At 38.4% G+C, this 24438-nt stretch overlaps 1 protein-coding gene across 2 annotated transcripts in view; it reads right to left on the bottom strand.

Annotated features, from left to right (window-relative positions):
- Window positions 1-24438, bottom strand: part of CDC42BPA (CDC42 binding protein kinase alpha) — a 326855-nt gene that overhangs the window by 65849 nt on the left and 236568 nt on the right. The window contains exons 21-24 of one of the 2 annotated variants that reach the window (XM_054979352.1): window positions 21744-21820; window positions 4387-4506; window positions 2405-2485; window positions 901-1006 (exon numbers count right to left, since the gene is read on the bottom strand). In XM_054979352.1, the coding sequence (XP_054835327.1) occupies window positions 901-1006; window positions 2405-2485; window positions 4387-4506; window positions 21744-21820 (384 nt within the window). The remainder of the gene's footprint in view (window positions 1-900; window positions 1007-2404; window positions 2486-4386; window positions 4507-21743; window positions 21821-24438) is intronic. The other variant, XM_054979361.1, reaches the window with a different exon arrangement.

The raw sequence follows: 24438 nt of genomic DNA, 5'->3' as shown, positions 1-24438 counted from the left end.
GTCCAAGAAATCAGTGGAATTGAAGGCAAACACAAGCGCCTGCTGTAGCCAGCTGGCAGCACTCAAAAGTGAAAAACAACACAGATTGTTTGGGATGGGTGGAGTAATACCTAACAAACCCAGATTTATCTTTTTGGTAAATCAATGTAATTACCCAAAACAGCAGTTTCCGTGTATATCTTTGGCTCAAGAATTTCATAATGCACACCCCTAGCATACATGACCTATTCAAAGATGGTGGACAAGCTAACAATATAGCTACCACACGAAGTATAAAGCTGAAGACTGAAAGATGGCTGTCATTTGCAACCCCCTTCCCCCCAGTGTTTCCAAAGAAGCAGCTCTAGTATTGAAAGATGTCAAGCTTAAAGGGACACAACCTTTCCACAGTAGTTATTCAGCTTTAGTTGAATATGACCAATATGATCCCTAAGTGGACATAATGTGGAAGCTCTGCAGGCTTAGTCTTTAATGTCACCTGGCTGTTATGAATGTTAACTAATGCTTTTGGGGGGATGCCAAAAATCAGAAGCATTATTCTGTATGAAAACAACATTGTATGACTTGTTTTAACTGATAACTAAATTACGCACATTTTTTTTTGCTTCATGTTTAGAATGCAGATAGTAAATCAACTTCCTATACGATCTACACATATCAAAATCTATATCATATAATAACTACATCAAACTAATATAAACGATATCACATGTTCTCAAGCTACATAAATGAAATATTCTCATGCTCAGTCGTGTGTTACATCACTATATCATTTTGGAACCAAGAAGAAATATGTTTAAGCATCTGCAAAAAAGATTTGTTACAATTTACTTGTAAGAATTAAACTGGCTCCACAGTTTTCAATAAGAACAAAGATGGTTTTATATTTAGCATTCTTACCTTCACAAGTACAGCCCTGTCTTATTAAGCCAACCATCAAAGATGTACACTGATTACATTTTGTAGGGGTATTAAAGGATTTCACTACAAACTGATGGGCCTTAGGCTGAGAAACAAAAAGATACAGTTTAGGTTCAGATGTTTTGCTAACCAAAAATGATAAATACAACTGGCAGCTGTTCGTTTGACTTAGCTGGAATTTTGTACACAAAACTATGGCTGCTGTCACATCTTATTTCAAAAATTATTGATCGTTTATCCTGTTATCTGAATAGTAATCTAGTGACTACTGACCCATCTGCCTCCTGAAGGGACACTATTAAAGTTAGAAGCTTAAAACATAATACCTTTAAATATACGTATGTTCTATAGAAGAGGCTAGAAAACACTTTTGGTGTAAGCAGCCCAATGCTATGCAGAGTATTCCAGTCTAAGCCCATTGATTTAAATGAACCTAGAACTGAGTGCCTGCAAAATACTTTGAAAATTCTGATTTGTACTCAATGGAGTGAATTAATTTTTAACCCAAGAGACAGTCATATTGCGTCAATGGCTAAGTATTTAAGGTAAGACTGTTTAGTAACCTAACTGCAAAGTTTGCCTTTTTTAGCAGTGACAATCCACTTGGTAGTGAACAAATGTAATTTTGTTTTCTCTTCAGTACAGATATTATATAAGAAAAAATCCTACCATATCTGTGTCACTCATCAGATGATTCATAATTATACCTAGAAACGTTTGGCCAAGAAACCATTTGATCTCTTTCCTTAAGAAGCATTCCTCAGTCCAGGAAGCTTTGAGGTTTTTAAGAGGATGCCTTACTAGTGTAACTTTAAAAAATACAAAAGACTTTAGAAACCAATTGTGATGCATATTTTCCTACATTATTGGGACAGGCAGGGCTTATTTCGAGGGGGAACGCACAGGAACGCAGTTCCGGCAGTTCCCCAAAGAGGTCATATGTCAGGTGGCTCTGCCCACCTGACTCTCGGCCATTTTGGGCCTGCCTGGATTGGAGCCAAAACGGCCTGGATCGGACCTCTGACGGGTGGTGGATCACTCTCCTGCTCATCAGCAGCCTGATCCTGACCATTTTGGGCCCCTTTTCAGCCATTTTCAGCCCCTTTTTGCCACTTTGGGCCCAATTTCGGCCCTGAATGACCAGGATTGGGTCCAAAACAGCCAGTATAGGTGATTGGCAGGGGGTGTGGCATATGCAAATCAGTTATGCTAATAACACACTTCCGGTGATGGCAAGAGGCGTGGCATATACTAATGAGCTATACTAATGAGTTCCTCCAGCTCTTTTTCTACGAAATGACCCCTGGGGACAGGTATGTGTTTAAACACACAGAGCTGCTTCTATGATGTCCAGTTTGGCTCTTTGTGATGCTGACATCCATGTTCTAATGCCCAAGTACAAGAGGTATTAGCTCATGACACTTTTACAGAAGAGATGCTACTGTGGTTCTGGAACATCTTCCAGTCAGAATTTTTGAAGTACCTTTGGCACAGAGAGTCCTGAACCAATATATGGTGATCTCACAGTTGGTGTATGAACAGGACGCAAGGGATGATCTGAAACCTAAACACACATACAATGAAAATTTGTTAGGGCATCAAAAAGATATTGTTAAAAGCCATCTCAGAAACTGCTGCAAAAATACCAAAATGCAAAAATCTGATTGAAGGAAAGGAATGAATAAAGCATTTACTTTGGATAATGCATGCCCAGCATCTTAGTATCTGGCAAAAAAATTTAAGCATTTTTAAAATTTGCTTTTACTACCTTTAACATTGCCTCATTGACTTAATTAGCAAGCATATTTTACTCAAGTATGTGCTTCACTGGATCAGCCCCAAATGCATAGCTGTTGGAAAGCTCAATTCACATAAAACTGATACTTTGTGGCTACAATACAACTGAATAATTAATTTCTCTTTTGATATTTGTCCATCAATGAACCTGTATTACACTTCCTTTGATGTTTCCGCATCTGTAACAAACAGAATTATTTAGGATTTCCAGTACTCTAGCTTTGTATAATTTGGATAGATGTGACATTTTGCATACCTGAAATGATTTCAGGGGCTTTTATACCTGTGGATACACAGCAGTGAAAATGTTTCATCTGACCTTGTCTTCTGTGATCCATGCAGTTTGATGAAGGACAAATGTATTCCTTCACACAACAGGTAGTTGGTGTGGAACTTGCAGCTGCAGGCCAGAGTGATGATCACTAGTTTCGCTAGCTTTAAAATTAAAACAATTCAGTGGCTATTAGCCATGATGGCTAAATGAAGCCTTTATGTTCAGATGCAGTTTACCCCTGAACATCAGTTGCTGAGAGGTAGTTAGGGGGAGGCTTTTGTCTTTTTCTTCCCTATTTGTGGATCTTCTAGAACATCTTACAGCCACTGTGGCAAACCAGATTCTGGATTAGATGGACCATTGGTCTCTAGCAGGACTCTTTTTATGTTTTTATGAACTGCTCAGATGTAAAAGACCTCTTTAGTCTTTTAAGCACGCACGGCCCAACTATAGAATCTGCTTGGTAGGCTTGGACAGGAACAATTGAACAGATTGATATGGAAGCCAAAAGAAGTGCAAAGGAGAAACACTCAGAGGTGATGTTATAAAGATAATTGGCAAAGCTCAACACCACAGAACAAAGAGAAGCAGCAGCAAATAGAAGAAAAGCGAATGAAGCAATGCTCCATCCCAGCTGCAACTGGTAATGCCTAAAAAGAAGCCACAGTAGCAATTCACTTGACTTGATCTAGCCAGAACCATGCTTTATATGCCACTGCTTTTATACTCGGGACAAGTTCACATATTACATGGTAATGAATGTATACTGAAGAGGGACAGAGATTTAATCTCAGCTGCTTTATGAGTGTATCTGTATGATATAAATGTTGGATTCTTATTTTACATTTTTAGATGTATAATTAAGATATATGCATATCTAACAACAATCGAGACATTTTCACAGGCTCATTCAAATCCTACGTGTAAATTCAGAGATATTCCCAGTTTCTGTCACCTGTGTGGAGAGTGCCCTCAAGTCATAGCTGACTTATGGCGACCCCTGATGGGGTTTTCATGGCAAGAGACTATCAGAGGTGGTTTGCCATTGCCTGCCTCTGCAACCCTGGTCTTTGTTGGAGGTCTCTCATCCAAGTACTAACCAAGGCCGACCCTGCTTAGCTTCTGAGATCCAACGAGATCAGGCTCACCTGGGCTATCCAGGTCAGGGCTTCTGTCACCTGTACCAGTGGCTAAAACAGAATTTGCCACCTTATAGCAAACTTTATCACATCTGAAAACATAATATTGTGCTTTATTTTTGCTGGGGACCATTTTCTATAATGAAATGCATTTTATTGCAAAAGCTGCCTAAAAGACAAGCTATTTCAGTTTGAACCTATCTTGCACTATGGGACAAAGAATTCTTAAGCAGATGTTCTCATTGTTAATAGTACCTCAATTGGTTCAATGTCACTAGCTGTGGAAGGGGACCTAGATCTTGAATGAAGGTGACACTTGATATCTTCATCCCGTGAAGGCGTATTAGATAAGGTAAAATTTTCAACAGAATCAATCTAAAGAAACAACCAAGGGAAAGAAACAAACAAAAGGAAAAGAAAAAGAAGATTAAGAAGCCATGTTTGATAATCTGCCATTTCTCCCAAAAAACATAGAAATACAGATAGGGGATTTATACCAGTTTTAAAAAAAGATAAAGAGTAAATAATAATCTGGCAACCAAGTACAAAGCATTTAAGATGGTTATCTGCTTGAAACAGCACATCACATCAGTTTGTGCTGCAGGGATCAGTGAAGTCCACTCTGAACTTATATTTGTTGGTAATTAGTTAGGATGGGCAGCCAATGATGTGAAATCAAGGCCACGATTGTGTTTACGTATTACTAAAACTTTACTATTACACTAATTTTAGGCTTAAAATATTTCCATTCTTTAATATGTGGTATAAAAACAAGGGATATTTTTAAGATGCTTCTTCTTCCATGTTAGAGAGCTAAAAACAAAGTCCTGCAAATAAATACATTGCACTGGATACTAATATCTGTGAGCTCTTTCTGTTGCAGAAGGGACATCTTCCACTTCCCAGGTATCTTATGGCTCTTTGCATTACCAAAAAAGCTGCTACTGAGATCTGGGGGAGTCCCCAATGTCATCAAGGGATGCTGGATTGGAAGGCTGCATCTTGAGTGACAAGGCTATAAAACTGTGCACCCTTTAATGGCACCTTAGAAACCAATTGTTATTGTTATTATTAACAGTTTGCCATGATAATGAATGAAAGTATCTTGTACAACTATATTCTAAATAATTAGATCCAAACTACATGATACTTTTAAAATGAGTTGATACTTTTTTAATAAATTGGGTTTTTTGTGACCTGTCTCACTTTTCCTGCAGCCAGAAAGGAGCTGAGGGAACTTATTTCAGCTCAAGAAAACAGAATGGGAGAAGGCAGAGATTCCTTCTTCCCAACAATGCAAACTGGATCCTGTTCCCCACAGCTGCCATCTGGCTGATAAGAGTCAGGTCAGGAGAAACATGTGTCATTAAGCTGCTTCCAACTTATAGTGACCCTATGAATTGATGATGACCGTCAAAACATCCTATCACTGACAGCCTTGCTCAGGTCTTGCAAACTAAAGGCCATGGCTTCCTTTGCTCAGTCAAGCCATCTCATGTTGGGTCTTCCTCTTTTACTACTTCCTTCTACTTTCTCTTTATATTGCCTTTTCCAGTATCATGTAGTTTGGGCCTTAGTAATATGTGATTTAGCAGAACTGTAATGGCCCGTAGCTGTCAAACAATAACAAGAAGCTATCCTCTTCTTAAATTAAAACTAGTCAACAGCTAAATAATATGAAATAAATTCTATTTGGCAGCAGAATCTTGATAAATCATTTTTTACTATCATTGCTGCATATAGGCATTTTGCAAATTCCTGGACAAAAGTCTGACAAAAGATGACATTAAAAACACTACACGGCACAAGTGAAACTTTTCTTGATATTACAAAAAATGTTGTTTTGCCTCATTGAAATTATCATTTACAGAAGTAAGTTAGTTGACTCTCTTAGCTGAATTACAACTTGCATAATGACTGTGTTCTTTCACTCTCTCAATAAGAGACACAGAGAACGTCAATTCATCCATAGAAGAAATTACATTTTCCTATCAAAGTTATTTATTTGCTCTTTTAAAGAAAGTCCATCATTTGCCATTTTGACAAGCCAGTATTGTAATTTGTTTATATTTTACAAATGTGGTAGAAATGGATTTGTGGTCTCTGAGATCACAAACATCACACTAAGAGGGCATACTGTTTAGATAAACTCGTTGTAAAGAACAGGTGTATGCAGAATTTTCTTTTCAACATAGCAAGGTATTTGGGTTTTTTTTAAGTGCTTACATCATGCAAAACAGCAACTGAGACAAAAATGTTGTTCAGTTCCACTAAAAGATAAGAAAGCTATATGGTTAATCTGATAGCTATACAAATAATCGAATATTATACTATCAATTCACTTGTTTGGTACGTATAAAACTGTTCCAAGCACTGCAGCCATCATGAGCAGAAATTCTTTTCTATGCTCAGATTTAAGAGAAACGAATTCATGCCCTCCGACTATCAGAAATTATATTCCTTTACTTAATAATGTAATATCATAGGGTTAGATCCAAAGTTTCTGTTCCACTAATGGAACCTTGCTCCAGGGGAAAAGGCCAGTTCCATTGGCAGAAGGCTTCTTGGGCTGGCCAACGGCTCTACCCTTAACAGAACAGATCCAACAGTTTTGTATAGCATAAGGACTCACTTTAAATAACTTTGTTCATGGGTCATAACCTATGATCAAACAACGGGTGCTTAGAAGAGGCACTGTTATAGCTTCCTTATCTTTTAGTTATCACGTCTGACATCTCTGAGGAAGCAGGCCATGTACACTGTTGATAAAGCTCCGTATCATATGCATATATTAACAACAGCATTGCATGGAGCAGGTGTATATAATATAAATATATCCTTTCAAAAGCTGCTTTCTATTTCTTTCGTGATAGTAATAAGAATTTTTGATATCTATGAAACAATATATAGGGAATGCATTCACATGCATTCTGTGAAGGTTCAGGTACCTATACCTCCATCAGCCCTACGCAGGCCATCCCTCTCCTGGAATCCAGAAGGCAAATAACAGACAGCACAGATTGCTGTTGTGTTTGCAGACACGCTCCATCAAAGTTGTATTGAAAACATCTTTTTGCAATTTTTTTTTTCAGTTGGGGAAGAAGAAAACCTTCCAGGAACCCCTGTCCTGACATTTGTTTGTTCAGTAGGAGTCTGAGATTTGAGAACACCACTACACTTTAGTGTTCAGTACTTTTCTTTGATTCACCAAGAGTAATTTCTGATCAGAAATATATTTCCATGAATAAATATATCCTACTTACAGAGCAAAAGGTTGCTGTGTGGGGAAATCTTGGAGTACGCACATGCAGTGTCCTGCAATGAGCATGCATTTTCAAATCAACTAGTAGTGCCTTAGCTTGGAGAGTGAGAATAGTGAATAGTCCAATAGCTTGGAGAGTGATGACAGGAGAAAAAAAATTGTTGTTTAACCACAGAGTGAGAGTGCCAGACCTCCCATTATGGCAAGAGACCCATCACCAGCAGCCCTTGTTGCCTATTGCTGCTCTGAGTGATGACAGGAGAAAAAAAATTGTTGTTTAACCATAGAGTTTCTGGAGATTTCTACAGCTACCTGACAGCACTTCCAGGTTTTCCTGAAAGTGATATCAAGGTGCAGATGACAATGCACCCACCCGTGTCTCTGCCCCGAAGCTCCCACCAGTTGCCAGGCACAGAATAGCAAACTTAAGTGATAATTACCTACTAGTTACTGAAAAGTGACTAGATTCTGGGACATTCTTCCCCTGCCTGCAAGACAAGCAGCGAGCACTGTCAGAAGTAACAGTGCTAATCCTACCACAGGTGGCAAGTGAGCTGTGTGGCAATCTTTTGCTGAGCTCTCAGCTTCCATGGTATATAGCCCACTGTGCCCAAACTTAGGTCTGGTCTACACATGAAGCAGAATGTAATGATAATGAGGTAGCAGAGTGCTGAAGTGGACTGCTTCAATTCAGACTACAGTAAAGCAATTACATTTTTCCAAGTGCCACCACCTTAACAATTTCCTGTGTGTGGAAGATTAACACAGCATGCAAAGAGCTATGTTAGAATTTTTCTCCCTGACCCATTGATATTGATGTTTTACTTGAATGGGGAAACATTTAAAAGTGTGTCTGCCTACCAATACCCTGAAGTGGTACAGTTCATTCTAGCATCTCATTCAGCTGCATGCACAGGCGAGGCCCCAAACAGAGCACGTGCCTTGTATGCAGAAAGCACCAGTTCAGTCCATAGCATATCAATTTGAAAGAATCCATGATTGTAGGCAGCAGGACTGCTGCCGAAACCATGGAGAGCTACTGCACCAATGACCTGACTCTGCATAAGGCAGCTTATTTATTTATTTAATTTAGAGTTGTGACAGAGTAATGGCAAGTGTAATAGAAATAAATTTATTTACAGATTTAAGATGTTGATTTTAAACCTAGTGGCTATACACTACAAGTAATTAGTGTAATTCCCTACAATTATAACTTGATTTGCTATAGCTATCAGGGATTCCTGTGGGAAACACACAAATATTTTAATTTTGTTCATAAACATAATCATATACTGCAACCTGGTTAGTTCTAACAGTTTCATGTTGTGTAGTACCATGCCATCTCTTGTCTCTTTGACAGGCTAGAACCAGGACTGCAACATTAAAGACAAACACACCACACACATTCTCAAAGCTTTTCACTTTTAAATGCAAGAAGTACAGGAGGAGGAGCAGAGCAGCAGTAGCACAAGACAGGCAGCAAAGAAATATGCAAGCCATAAAGAGCATCAACAAAAATGGTCTACATTAAGCAAACATGTGCATTATAGGCGAAACTAAAAGGCCACACACAGCAAGACATCCTCTTACACGTCTGCCTTTGTGAGCTGGAATACAGGAAGGAGAGCGCTTTAACAGAGAAAGGAGGAGACTGTTAACACACTAACAAAAAGACATACAATTCAGACCCAAATTTCTATTGCTTGCCATGTACAATACAACTTATACATCTTTGAGCTGAAAAGACACAAGTACGCTTAAACACTGGTAAATATAGGAAAACAACAATAGTATTAAAGATGTATGCATTCAGAAATCCCACTGCTCTGAACTCTAGACTATTTTAGACCAAGTCTGTCTGACGCACACTAGAAATATTTTTGCATTTGTTAATCTCAATCAGGAACTAAAGATGATCAGCTTAAAAAGCAAAGTGCAAGTGTCATCAAGCCTTTTGTTGCAGAACAGGAAATGCAGATATAGAACCACTCAGAAGAGGTCTGCATAATCTGTGTCCTACCTAGCTGAATGCAGCCCTCTGGCCATCCTAGCTTGACAGATGTTTTATAGTGTTTTTGTTTTGTTTTTTGCTTTTGCAATTCTAGAATTTATTATTTATTATTTGTAAGTACTTAAAATTGCGGGACCTTATAGGCAGGAAGAGAAAACAAGATCAAGGTTCAGGCTACTCTATATTAACCCCCTTCAAGGAGTGCCAAATTTTGGAGCAAAGCACAAAAAGCAGTCAAGCCTTAGTTCTTTCCAACGTTCCTTACATTTTCTATTATGCTTGAACAGGAAGTAAAGAAGGGAGGGAGACCTGAATATGCAAAGAGTCTGGAGAATTGCAATTATTAACAAAAACCTTTTGCCTTCCTTAAGTGGTTCTAGAAACTCTCTTTTAGAAGAAAAGGCAGCAATATTTTTCAAAGAAGGTACTATGAAAACTGGAACATGACAGTGTTTCAACATTTCCAAAACCGAATGATTTCAAAGGAAAGATACCATCATATTATAGAAATGCAGAAACATTGTAATTGTCCAGTTCCTCAAGTTTTTCATCATGTTCTAATGTGCTACTACTGTACATAAATATAATCAATAATGTGTATAATGAGGATGGAGAAATAATTTTGGGACAGTTTGCACGCTCTGAGTCTAAAATCCTCAATATGAAATGATACTTTGATGATAGAACATTCATGGAAATAACTAATGTCTTCCATTATATATAGTAGAAAGAGGTTAGAGAAATACAGGAATCCATCAGCATAAACATTTAAATGAAACATCTCCATCTGGGTGATGAACTTATTTCATTCCTGACATTTTCAAAAATCTTTCTTCTGGAAGGTACTGCCACTGGTGGATTTCAGCATAGTGTTCAGATCAAGTGGTAATGAACTCTTGTAAACTATAGCCATTAAAGTTAAATGGGTAGAAACACAGGTCTAGATGTGCCCCATCTAGCACCCATCCCACATGCTATTACTCCTCACCAATTTTTTTATAGACAAAGTAGCCATCCTACACTCAGTCCTACAAGATAAACATATCTGTCATCTTTTCCACTGAGCAAGGGCAGTCTATTCCGTTCTCTTCCCACTGGCTGCAAACTTGTTCTCAAGAACAAGCCATGTCAGACTAACCTTATCTCTTTTTTCTGAGTAAGTTGCTACCTTTGCTGGATCAGCGGAATGCTATAGGCATAGATTATCTTGATTCCAGTAAGGCTTTTGATAAGCCTTACTGATAATATTCTTGTTGACAAATTGCTAAAATGTGGTTTGGATCCTATTGCTGTTAGGTGGATCTGTAACTGGTTGACAGATCACACTCAAAGAGTGCTTGCTAATGTTTCTTCATCCTCTTGGAGAAGGATGACAAGTGGAATGCTGTAGGCATCAGTCTTTGGACCTGTTTTGTTTAACATTTTTATAAATGATTTGGATGAAGGAACAGAGGGAATAATTAAATTTGCAGATGATACTAAATCAGTAGAAGACAGAGTCAGGATACAGGATGATCTTGACAGGCTGGAAAACTGAGTTAAAACAAATGAATTTCAATAGAGATAAATGTAAAGTTCTGCATTTAGGTAGGAAAAAATCAAATGCAGAATTATAGGATGGGGGAGATATCTTGGCAGTATTATGTGTGAAAAGGATCTAGAGGTCTTAGTAGTAGACCATACACTGAACATGAGTCAGCAGTGTGATGTGGTAGTTAAAAATGCAAATGTGATTTTGGGCTGTATCAATGGTGAAGTAATGGTATTGCTTTACTTTGCTCTGGTTAGACCTTACCTAGAGTATTGTGTTCAGTTTTGGACATCACAATTTCAGAAGAATATAGACAAGCTGGAATGTGTTCAGAGGAGGGCAACAAAGATGGTGGGGGTCTGGAAACCAAGTCCTATGAGGAAAGGTTGAAGGAGCTTGGTATGTTTAGCCTGGAGAGGAGATGACTGAGAGGTGATAGGATAACCATCTTCAAGTATTTGAAAAGCTGTCATACGAAGGACGGTGCAGAGCTGTTTTCCATTGCCCCAGAAGGTTGGACCAGAACCAACAGTTTGAAATTAAATCAAAAGAGTTTTCAGCTAAACATTAGGAAGAACTTCCTGACAGAGGAGTCCCTCAGTGGAACAGGCTTCCTCGGGAGGTGGTGGGCTCTCCTTCTTTGGAGGTTTTTAAGCAGAGGCTAGATGGCCATATGACAGCAATGCTGATTCTGTGAACGTAGGCAGATCATGAGAGGGAGGGAAGGTAGGGTTACGTCAGTGCTTAGTTCTCGTGGGCCTTTCTTACATGCCCAGGGTAATGCCGATCACCACTTTGGTATCAGGAAACAATGGTGAAGTGGGCAATAAACTTTCATAAAGAAATAACAATGGAGGCGTGGGAACACCTGTGGAAAAATACACTGAAGATTTCAACTTGTACGAATATTAAAGAGAATGTATACAAAATGATCTATAGATGGTACTTAACACCAAAGAAAATTGCGCTAGGGAATACGAATATGTCAGACAAATGCTGGAAATGCAAAAAGCATGAAGGATCATTGTACCATATGTGGTGGACTTGTGAAGTAGCTAAGCAATATTGGGGAGACGTAACTGAAGTAATTAAGGAGATTTTACAAATTCAAATAAATAAGAACCCAGAATTGTTGCTACTGAACTTGGGGATGGAAGATGTTCCAATGCAGTATAGAACATTGCTATTTTACATGACTACAGCGGCAAGACTTTTGTACGCGCAGAAGTGGAAAGTACAAGAAATACCAACCATAGAAGACTGGATTTACAAATTGCTGTACATGGCAGAAATGGACAAAATGACAAGGAAGCTTAAAGATCTTGACCTAGGACAATATATTGCTGATTGGGGGAAATAGAAACAATATTTAGAGAAAAAATGGGATGTGAAAGGAGAACTGTGGCAGTTTGAGAATTTCTAAAGGGCGGTGTTGTAAATGGAGGAGAGAAGTGACTTTTCCAGCAAGGGGGAAATCTAATTATAATAATCTAAGCTAATTTTATGGATATATTAGAAAATTTATACTATACACTATAGATAATATACTATGTTGTATGGTGTTAGTGTATTATACTGCATACTATATTGGGATGTTATGATATGTTATACTATAATGCATACTACGTTATATTGTATGAAATAGTATATAACAAATACTATATTGATAGTATACTTGATAGAGAATATGCATAAAAGAACTAGAATATGTTTAGAGTAAGAGATATTATGATCTATGTGCTGCAGATAAATATATGTTATGTTATATTACAATGCATGCTATGCCATATTGTATGGTATAGTATATAATAGATACTATATTGATAGTATATTTGATAGAGTATACGTATAAAAGAATTAGAATACGCTTAGAGTAAGAGATATTATGATTTATGTGTTGCTGAAAAACATAAGTGAAATAGAATTAAGTAAAAATAGGGGGTAAGGGTTGGAAAGCTGTTGGAAGTCAATAGGGAGGGGGGAGGAAAAGGGTGGGGAACAGAACTAATTAGATATGAAGGGAACGTATGTATTAAATTTGAAAATTCAAACTCACCAATAAAAATTAAAAAAAAAAAGGAAAATTTTATCCAGGCCAGTTTGGCCAGGGATCCTGGAGGTTTTTTGCCATCTTCTGGGCATGGAGCAGGGGTCACTGAGGGAGGTGTGTGTGTGTGGGGGGGGGGTAGTTGTGAATTTCCTGTATTGTTCAGGGGGTTGGATTAGATGACCCAGGAGGTCCCTTCCAACTCTATGATTCTAAATGGGGGAAATTGCAAAATCTGTCCTCTGCATACCTCTTGAAATCTAAAGGGTCAATTTAAATGGAAAAAGACAGCGAGACTAATGCTGAAGCATGTAATAGTATATACTGAAAAGTCAGTCACTTTGTCCTACCACAGAAACCACATCTTAGACTTAAAGTTGGTTCAGTAATTTTTATACAGTGTGTTAGAGATGCCACAGGTCATACTGGGGATCCCAGAGGACAGTGGCTTCCCAGGCCCTATGTCTGACACAGCAGGTATTGACTATATTTTCTATTATCAAGCAGATTCACAAATGGTAATGGTTTTTGAAGAGAACGTTTATAACCTAGTACACATCTTCACATCTTGCTGACATGTCAGCTAACTACAACTAACTATAGCATGGATCCAGGAGGCCAGGTCGGCCATGTCAAGGTAAGAAGTCATCTTCCAAGCTAGAGTGAGATTGTAGAAAGCATTTTTTGCATATGCCTTAACTTGTTTTCCTAGTAGTAGCACTGGATCCAGTATAACCCCTAGGCCCTTAACCGTGTCTGCAAGGGTCAGACGGACTCCATCAAAAGTGGGGAGTACAATGTCTTCCAAGATCTCTGCCTTCCCAACATGCATCAGTTCAGTCTTGTCTGGGTTCAATTTCAATTTGTTCGTTTTCAGCCATTTCACCACTGCTGTCAGGCAGAGATCTAAGATTTCTACTGCATCCTGTGGGGACCTGGATAGCAAGATACAGAGTTCAGTGTCATCTGCATATTAATGACATCCAGCTCCATAGCTGTGAATGAGTTCTCCTAAAGGTTTTATGTAGAGGTTGAATAACATGGGAAATAAGATTGTGCCCTGTGGAACCCCACAAGACAGCTCCCATTCTGGAGATAGCTGATCTCCAAAGACAACTCTTTTGAGTCTGTTCCAGGAGAAACAATTTAAACCAGTCCAGGGCACATCTTTTGATGCCCACTTCTGTTTCTAAATGCCTCAACAGTATGGCATGGTCTACTGTGTCAAAGGCTGCAGATAGGTCCAGGAGGAGCTATAAGGATGCATGGCCTTTGCCTATATTCGGATGGGGATCATCCACTAATGCTACTAGTGCTGTCCCTGTCCTGCAGCTTCACTCATCTGAACAGGGTCTCTTGCAGGTGCCAGCCTGCACATGGGCGAAATCAATAGCAGCCTGTACACAGGCTTTCTCTCTGGTGGCCCTACCCTGTGGAACAGCCTGCCTGAGGAGGTCAGGAGAGCCCCCACTCTCCTGGCTTTCTGCAGACAATGCAAAACTGAATTATTCAAAAAGGCTTTTTACTCAGATAGGAGGGTGACATTGTAGGGAGCGGGGTCTCAGATGCTTCACTAATGAGTTAGGGACCACAGACTTCACCACTATGTTGCCTTACATATTATCTGTTGCTTTAAATATGTACTCCTATATACTATCTGTGCTTCATGTTGTCTAATGTCAGTCCTAGAACTGATTATGTTTTGTTTCAGCAATTCTTCAACTCTGTATTGGATCCTTGCCAGGGCTTTTTTTCTGGGAAAAGAGGTGGCGGAACTCAGTGGGTTGCCCTTGGAGAAAATGGTCACATGGCTAGTGGCCCCGCCCCCTGATCTCCACACAGAGGGGAGTTTAGATTGCCCTCTGCGCCGCCCAGTGGCACGGAGGGCAATCTAAGCTCCCCTCTGTCTGGAGATCAGGGGGCGAGGCCACCAGCCATGTGACCATTTTCAAGAGGTTCCGGAACTCCGTTCCTCCGAGTTCCTGCTGAAAAAAAGCCCTGATCCTTGCTAATGTTATGTCTTTGTAAACTTGTATTTATTTATCCTATTGCATTATTTATGGAAATGTCCTTGATACTATATGGAAATATCCTTGATACTGATTGTACTAGTCTCACACTATGTAATCTGCCTTGAGTCTCAGTGAGAAAGGTAGACTATAAATGACATAAATAAATAATACAAAATTATTGTGGGTATGCATAATTAGAGCATTTTCTGTGTGATACAATTATGGGTGTTCTGGATTCAATATAGCCTCATAAACTGGATATCCAGACAAGTGTAACAAAGGCAAGTAAGAGCCTTCCTTTGGTGTGGGAAGGGAAGGCTGACTTGGTGGAGGTACCTGGTTTATGAAAGATATTTGGACAACAAATTTAGTTAGTCACCACTTTCCAAGCCATTCTGTTCACACAAGCATGCCTGATTTTTTACTGTCCTGTTTTGCTATTTTTTTATCTTCTGATGTTTGTTTGATATTTTAATTGAACTTTTTTTTTGTAATTTGGATTATATTTTCATTATAAATTGGAGTCTATAAATACTTAACACAAATAATAGTTGTCTTGAATTTTAAAAGGGCCTGTTTTTCCTTTTTAAAGAAGTGTTTAAATATCAGGACAGGAGGAATTAAGTCTTGAGCTGGAGTTAAGGAAACAAACTATTTGGAAAACAGAAGGAAGCATATGACAAAAACTTCTAGTACTCATCTTAGACTAGTTGATAAAGTTTTGAGGTTTCTTAAATAACCATCTTCACATGAAAAGTCAACTTGACATAATTCTGGACATGAGACCTAGAAATTTCCTTGTGGCCCCCAGGATTCTTGGCTGTCACGTAGCCTGCCTGGCCAGCTGGCCTCATTTCTTCCAGCTGTAACTGGAGAAGAGATTCTGATGGCTTTGGAAAACTCCATCTTGACTATTAGGGGCATGGTGGAGCTTTCTGAAGGCAGCCAAGTCCCTCCTTCACAATTACAGTTAGGTAGGGGGACTGGACAGGTTTTGGAAGTGATAGCAGCCAAGCTAAGATACCAAAGGGTTTTAAAACACTAATCCTTTGTCTCTTAAATAGGCTGTGGCAGCAGAGAAGACAGGGAAATCTTCCTCCCATCCATCCCACAGAGCAGAACCCAGGACCACATCCAGGGCCTCATTAACATAGAGTAATTAGTGATTAATGCCTCTCCCCAGTTTATATATGAGGCTAGTTCCAGTTAAAAGCAACGAAATACTCGGTTTTTTTGTTAAAATAAAGTAGAACATTTTAGTCCTTGCTAGATAGTCTTTTGTTTGTGCACATATAACATCTGTTCACTAAGATAGTGGACCAGTTATATTTGCTTTCCTGGTATAATGAAATACATAGCTGTTTTATTTTTCTCTCTGTATCATTTTACTTCACTGAATCATCGTGCCATTATTCAAATGAGTGCCGAAAGTTAAACACAACTGACTGTTGGCATTCAACGTGCCTTGGAGCTGAGATTGAGGCAGTTCTTTAGGGTTCATTTTTGGGTGCAAAAATGAATTAATATTTAAAGAAAAGTTAGTGTGACTTCTTCACTTGAGCCAAGAGACTCTAGCAACAGAACTCAAGTACTTTACTCCTCACACTACCATAGAAGTTTGCAAGCAGGTGGAATTGTTACCCTATGTCACAGATATAGCTTGAAATATAGGGGAATAGTTACTGAATTTGACCAAGAAGATCACAGAAGATGTCTTTACATATGGAAACAGGGCTAGCCTGGTCCCTTGGCTAAACATGCCAAGAAGGGATTCTAGAGGCCTAGAATAGAACAATCTTGGAGAGGAGCATGAAACAGGAATAACACAGATATATGGCCTCGTAAATTAGAAGAGCCCTATAACCCATATCAATAGATATGGGATGAGAATGACAGGAATGTTCAACTTCACATAAGTTGAAGATATAATTCAAGAATGGGTGTACTCATTGAAGGCCAAAAGATATGTGTGAGAAACTTTTAATCACTAATTTTATACATACTTTGTTAAAAATAGCAAGAAAGAGCTAACACTTTTTATATACTTCAAGATGTTTCAAATATAGATAACCTTATCTGATGTTTAAAGTTATAAGATAGTTAGCCAAGAATGTGAGCTCTTCTGAAGTGGGACAGCTAGTTATTGTTTGGAGATGATTCTGAAACGCTATATATGTGAGAAGTTGAACTGATCAGGACGGAGCTTCTTCTTTGACGTGCTTATCTTTGGGTAAGATACTTTCTTGGACCCATCTAATTGCTTTCCTTGAATGATATATGTAGTTATAACAAATGGTATGATTTTCTGTTGATTTAGCTAATGGTGAATAATCATGTTTTAATAAAGGCTTAGAATGGAAGCAAATGTTCTATAATTGTATTACTTGGGTACAATACCCAGTAATGAACCTAAAACATTATTGATGTGTACCTCTTGCCTGGAGCTAAATTATTTCATATAGGAAATCAAACTAGATGCTTAGGGCTTCTTAAGCGCACACCTATATCTAAATCAGGCCTGACTAGAGTCATCTAAAACATCTGGTCTCAGCTGCTTAGTATTGTAGCTTTTAAGCTCAGCAAGATCAGGTGACCTAAGTAGCTAATAACATCCTACTTGATTCTTGTATGTTGACTGTAGCATGGTGTTACTGTTTGATGCTACAGCACGAGCCTGATGGCCTTCCAGCTTTGCATGGAACATTATAGTCTATCAGTCTTATAGTAAGTAGTAGATTTCCTCCACCCCCACCTATGCCATTTGTTCAAGGAGTTCAGAGCTGTTGGTTGACCTTGGGACACCAGAGATCCAAATCCGAATTTGCTTGTCACAATCAGGCCTGTAAAGGACCAGCTTTTCCTTTGAGCAACCCAATCCCACAGGACAAAAAAATTAGTCTTTAGGTTTATGTTTTCCCTCAGATAAGGAGAAATGTGGAAAAGTTAAAACAAAAGGAGCTGGAGAAGAAGAATCAGTTTTCCACATAGCAGAGAAGGAAAGGAGGGATACTGCTCCCCAATCCCTCCTCATACCTAGGAAAAGGTGGGAAACTCTGGTGCAGGGAAGGGGAGTGGAGAATGCTCAAATTGCTTTAAGAGCTTTTGATATTTCTTCTGTGGCAGGCCTGCACATGTAAAGGACTTGTGGAACTGTACTGTGACCAGGACAATAAACCCACATTTCCCCAAGTAATCTTGAACAAAACACCCTTGAAATATATCGAAGATACCTTGAAACCACATCTAGATAGATAGATACCACCTCTATGTAGATACCACCTCTGTATCGAAGATACCCTTGAAATATATCGAAGAAACCCAATCAAAAACTTCAATTGACATAAGCTATTAAACTTTTGAGCAAATTAGGAAGGCAAACTCTTTTAACTTGGCTCCTTATTCAGGTTAATTCAGGTAATTCACTGGTGAGACCATACTCACATTTACTAGTCTACAATATATAATCACACAATAACTTCATATACACCTGATAAAGGAGTTTTATCAGGTTATGAAAATACACTACACCCTCTTTACTTCACCATTCTCAATGGATTTCCATTAACAGGAGTAAGTTTTATTTTACAGCTACATTTAATGTATTTTTAAGAAGCTGGAATTGTAGATTATCACCATGATATTTAAAGAAAAATAATTTTGAGAGAGTGCTATGTATATTCTGAGGCAAAGCTCCTACTTATTAAAAATTAAACTACTACAAACAACATAATAAAATAATGCAGTCAGTTTGAAAATGATGACCCATTAGCTAGATCTAATCAACTACAATCATATTTTGCCAATGCCCAATACAAAAAGAATTTTTTTTAAAAAATAGCCAGAATAATAATCATGTGCAGTGATGCCTGGAAGCTAAAACTAATTTAAGTGAAAGACATTGAGCAGAGACAAGAAATCTGCTTGAAAGCAAGACAAAATAGAAATACACTCACCCCCAAACAAACAAAAAAGAATAATTCAACAACAGATTTTTTAATGATTCAACTTCTACACCAGCAATTCAATTATGTCAAAAATATTAAGGTAGAATGAGCATGAAGCATCTCAGTAAACAAGCCATGTAATGCATTTCTGCACTTAACAACAGTAAAACAAAAAGAAAAAAATCAATTCATGAAATTAAAAAAATAGCTGTTCTGAAAATGCCATATGAAATAAAAGTATCAGGAACATAGAGATGTTTTATAGATTTGCATGCTCTTGATGGTGCAAGCTTGTTAAAGTGACTGCATTACTATCAAAGTCTGCCAAATCAATCCACAATTCACTTTTTACAGAGTAGTTTTGCTAGTTTGAAGCAGAAAGACTTACGTCATCCATAAAATCAATCAATGAGGATGATGAAGAGGAAAGGGAATCCTATTTTAACAGAGTGGTAAAGGAATAGAAACAGATAGATGAAAACTTCCACTTTATGAAAATAATCAACACTTTCAAATTGTTGATAAATCAAAGTTTACAAAGAACTGAGAAAAAATGTTTAGTGGAATATTAATGCTGATTATTATTTCTTAAATAATATATCAAAAGTTTTGGCCAGGATAGTGCTTTTTTCCTCCTATTTCATTTTCGTTTTTTCTCCTTTCAATACAGACAATAATACAAGGATATTAAAAGTTAATTGGATAGCTATTGCACTATCATTAAAGTGTGTACATTGTATTGAGTTTGAGGCATTGACACCTTGGACGTTCGTGAGCTGAACTGGAGTGAACCATGGGCCTTCCAACTGGTCAGAGAACAAAACCACTACAGTCCTTGAAAAAACATTAAATACTTCAGGGCAGCATGCTGTGGGAGGGAAGAGAAAAGATAGGCAGGAAGTCTGGTCAAGAGAGATGCTGAATAAAGGAAGTGAGATAAGTAATCAATACCTGCAGAACAGTAAGTGGCTGCCACATGGGGTTGAATACAAACTTTCCCTTCTGTGAGCAGAATGGCATTTCTACTAAACCAAGAAGGCAGAACGTTCTTTGCAGATTCCTTCTTCAGACCACACAACACATTTCATGCCATTCCCAAGTAGAGAACGGATCATGCTGAGGAACAGCTTTTTTGGTGGGCACAGACTACAGCAGGAAGAGTTAAGTAGAAAATACCTGTTCTATGAGTCCACTAAGTCTGTGATTCCACTAAGGAAAAACCTCACATGAAATCAGGAATAGGTGGGACTGTACTCTATTGGCAGCTTGACGGACTCAGAGCCAGAGAGCACAGGAGAGATAAATCAACAGATTCCAAAAGAAAATCTGTACATTCATGCGTTGTATAAAAATGGATTATATAATTTGTGTTATCAGTGTAGGCAGTCCTAAAGATATGAAGAGTAAGTAGGAAGGGGAGGGAGAAAGAGCTGAATATCTCATATGATTCAACTAACTAGGCAATCTAGGGCAATGTTTGCCAGACAGTTGGAATCTGTATAGAAACGTGGCTGTACTGCTGAGTTATCGAGCAAATGCCAGGTCAAACATCCTTTCTCAGACAGCTCTACTTCCTTTCTTTGGTCTCCCACTCTCCCCTCTCTATTTCCTGGGATTGTCTGCTATATTCCTTCAGATGTATCTTATTCCCTTGACCATATCAGAAAGATGAGTACTAAATAGCTTAAAGATATATGGAAACATTGCTCAGAGCATAATGAATTCCTTATCTTATTTCCTTGGCCATATCAGAAAGAAGAGCATATATGGAAACGTTGCTCAGAGCATAATGAATTCCTTCAGATGTATTTTATTTCCTTGGCCATATCAGAAAGATGACTACTAAATAGCTTAAACATTGCTCATAGAATAATGAATTTTTCCTTTCTGTTTGCCTAAACCAAGGCGAATGTATTTTTATTTTTCAAGTCCAGCACTTGCACTTATTTATTTGTAGAACAATAGATATGCTTGCAGTTGTTCACCTCTGTATATCCATTCTTGTCTGTTTACTTCCAAACCACTTGTTGCCCCTCTCTTACATGTAAGATGTCTTGCTTGCTTGAGAAGGTGCAAATAAATCTAACAAAAGAACCAACTCCCTTAAACAGGGGGCACAACTAGGGACTGACAAGGACTGGTGGGGGGAGGGGATCTCATTTCCCTATTCACATACTGCCTTTTTAGCTTTCACATGCTAAAATAGTTCAGAAGACAAAGATGAACTCTGAGATGACACAGGCAGAAAGAGTACGCACTAACTAATACTTATTTTAACTTTTTTGCAATTGAATCCTGTTGGATATTTTTGTTGGTAACAGTGTGAACTGGAAATAGTGTTTAAAATTTGACTCTAACCATTTACATAATGAGTTTGCTTTATTTAAATAAGAAAAACAGCAGAAGTCATGCTTTTTTATTCATTTTGATTCTGATTATACATATTTTATTTTAGAGATATATTTCCTAATCAGTGAAATGAAAAAAATTAGAAGGAAAGAAATAATCTTGAATTTAATTATAAAGTTCTGGTAAATGAATGTATGGAAATAATGCATTAAAACCCACTAAAAATGGAAGGTAGCGATATTTATAATATCATCTTCCATATTTATATTGGCCAAGGAACTTTTAACTGCAAGAAACTACATAACATTTCTTATGACTGATGACTTAATTTAAGTGACTAAGCTTGTTTGCAATATATTAGTAGAAAATTTGATTAAACTTTGTAATAATGATGACAAGCCAGATATGCACATGATAAATAAGTCAACAAATACATGCAATTAGCTGCATACTTACTTCAAATTGATCCAGAGCAGAGGTAGGAGCATTCAAAAATGCCAAGAAAGAATTCTGTGAGTCTTGGTGCTTTACACCTAGAAAACAGCAGCAAATATTTTAAGCTAACCAACATAGACAGAGGTGTCCTTATATCTACTGTCACTCCAGATCTTATAGACTTGCTCCTCAACTCAGTAAAAGGAGGCAGAGTTGTTGAAAAAAGAATATAACACATCTAGGAGCATCTCAACCCTTCCTGCAGTCTCCCAGCCAAAGGCTTCTAAAGCACCACAAATTTCCGGTTTTGGAAGTTCTTTTTCTTTATTAAGAACTTCCAAAACCTGAAAACGCAGACTCAATCTCCAAGCAACCCAGGCTCCTTAAACCTTGGTTTCCAGCAAGAGATGCTCTGTATCAGAATGAAAAAAACCCAACTTGCTAATTTGCAAGAGAACATGGTTCCCCGGACCTTTTAAAGTTCTTGCTTTATTTCAGGTGGGGAACTGTATGATATTCTCTCCTAGGGATGGTCAGGATTGGGATAGAAAGAAGCAATGTTAGCTTATGGCAGTGCCAGAAATGAGAATTCACCTTAGAATTAAGCAGGGGTCATTTTGTAGAAAAAGAGCTAGAGGAACTCATTAGCATAACTCATTAGCATATGCCACACCCCTTGCCATCATCATAAGTGTGTCATTGGCATAACTGATTTGCATATGCCACAACCCCTGACTCACCTATCTTGGCTGTTTTGGACCCAGTCCTGGCCATTCAGGGCTGAAATTGGGCCCAAAATGGCAAAAAGGGGCTGAAAATGGCCAAAAAGGGGCCCAAAATGGTCAGGATCAGGCCGCTGCTAAGTGGGAGAGTGATCCACCACCTGTCAGAGACCCGATCCAGGCCGTTTCGGCCCCAATCCAGGCTGAAACAGGCCCAAAATGGCCGAGAGTCAGGTGGGCGGGGCCACCTGACATGACCTCTTTGGGGAACTGCCGGAATGGTGTTCCTGTGCGTTCCTCCTTGAAATGAGCCCTGGACTTAAGTCAGCGAGTTAGAAGTCACACAACATTTTTTCCGACAGAAAGGATTTCTGTCACTGGGCAGAACTACTGCTGCATTACTAGATGCCTCCCAGAATGCTCTTGGGAGGTCAGAACCACATGAGGGAAGAGTTAGAGGTCTGCTGCAGAAAGAGATAATCAGTAAAAATTGTCCACCCTTCCTGACAGAGAACATTTCTGCTGGATCCAACTCAAGAGACTATATAGAAGAAAACATTATTACTATGAAAAATGGACAGGCAGTACATCCAGCTCTGTCACTTTCTGGCAGTGATGATCACTACAAGAAAGCCCACTTTAATATGCAAATAAGAGAGATGCTATGCATAGCAGCTCAAAAGGAAACAGAATAAAGACATTTGGGGCCAAATCCAGGTTCCAAAAAAACCTGGGGATAACCGCGGCAGCCATTTGAGAGGCAAGAAGGGCTTTCTCTGCCTCTTTTGTTGCCCTGTGGCCCCACAGGACGGCAGGGAGGGCCGGAGCCGACGGTGCCACTGCCTCCACCACCATCAGCAAAATTAGATGAGGGTATTCATTCTTTTTTTTTTTTACTTTTTATTTTGCATTTTTATATAACTTTTTCCAAAACTACAAATAACCAAATTAAACAACAGCGTAATGGGCAATACATGGAAGAGATGAAAACCTTGATGTTTTAACAAACAGCCAATATTAACATTGAAAACAATACACTGAGTATAAGAAGTCACATTATAGCAAAGAAGCTAAGTGTATGTAAATCTACGTTAGGTAACTGATTGGTATTATGACAATAGGTTAAAAATGGTAGCCATTGTACAAGAAAGCACGATTGATATTGTGGATTATCTAAGCCTTTAAGGTGATCCGCTATTTTTTCCATTATGAAAATGTCCCATAGTTTTCTGAGCCATTGTGATACACTTGGAGTTTTTTCCTGTCTCCAGGTTGAGGCTAAAAGCAATTTTGCCGCAGCAATCAATAAAAATATCAGATTTTTCCTAGTAGATGGGACCGTCTGATCCTCCCAGAGTCCTAGCAGGATTACTTCAGGGCACTTGGGAATTGCATAGTTTGTTATTGTTTTAATTTTTTGTATGATTCGATCCCAGAACAACTGAATTTTCGGACAAGACCACCATAGATGAATATAGTCTCCATTTTATCCACACTGTTTCCAGCATAGTGGATTCGTTTCATGATTAATGTGGTGGAGAAGAGTGGGAGACAGGTACCACCTCGCCATTATTTTAAAGGATGTCATTCTGATGCTCACTGCTTTAGATTGCAAGCAGTTTCCTGACCAGATGGAAGACCACTGAGCATCAGATAAGATTGTATTACAGTCTCTGCTCCAGTTTGCTTGGTATTTCAATGTGAGCTGATCATTCCTTGAGTTTAAAATAGCATATATTTTAGCTATTAAACCTTTCCTATGAGATTGTGTTAATTTAAGTAAATATTCAAAGTCAGTTAGTTCACGCTTTAATGAGGTTACAAGTGGCTGACTTTCTAGTAGGTGTCTGATTTGGAGGTATTGAAACCATAGGATCGTAGCATTTGTATCCTTTTCTATTTGAGCCTTGTTCAGGATAATCCCATGTTTGGTTATATCAATAATCCTGTTTTGTTTAATTACTTTCCATAATTTAAAAGAATTTAAGTCCATG

This window comes from Eublepharis macularius, chromosome 1, assembly GCF_028583425.1.
Source record: "Eublepharis macularius isolate TG4126 chromosome 1, MPM_Emac_v1.0, whole genome shotgun sequence".
NCBI lineage: Eukaryota > Metazoa > Chordata > Lepidosauria > Squamata > Eublepharidae > Eublepharis > Eublepharis macularius.
This window is presented reverse-complemented; position numbering and strand designations above follow the sequence as displayed.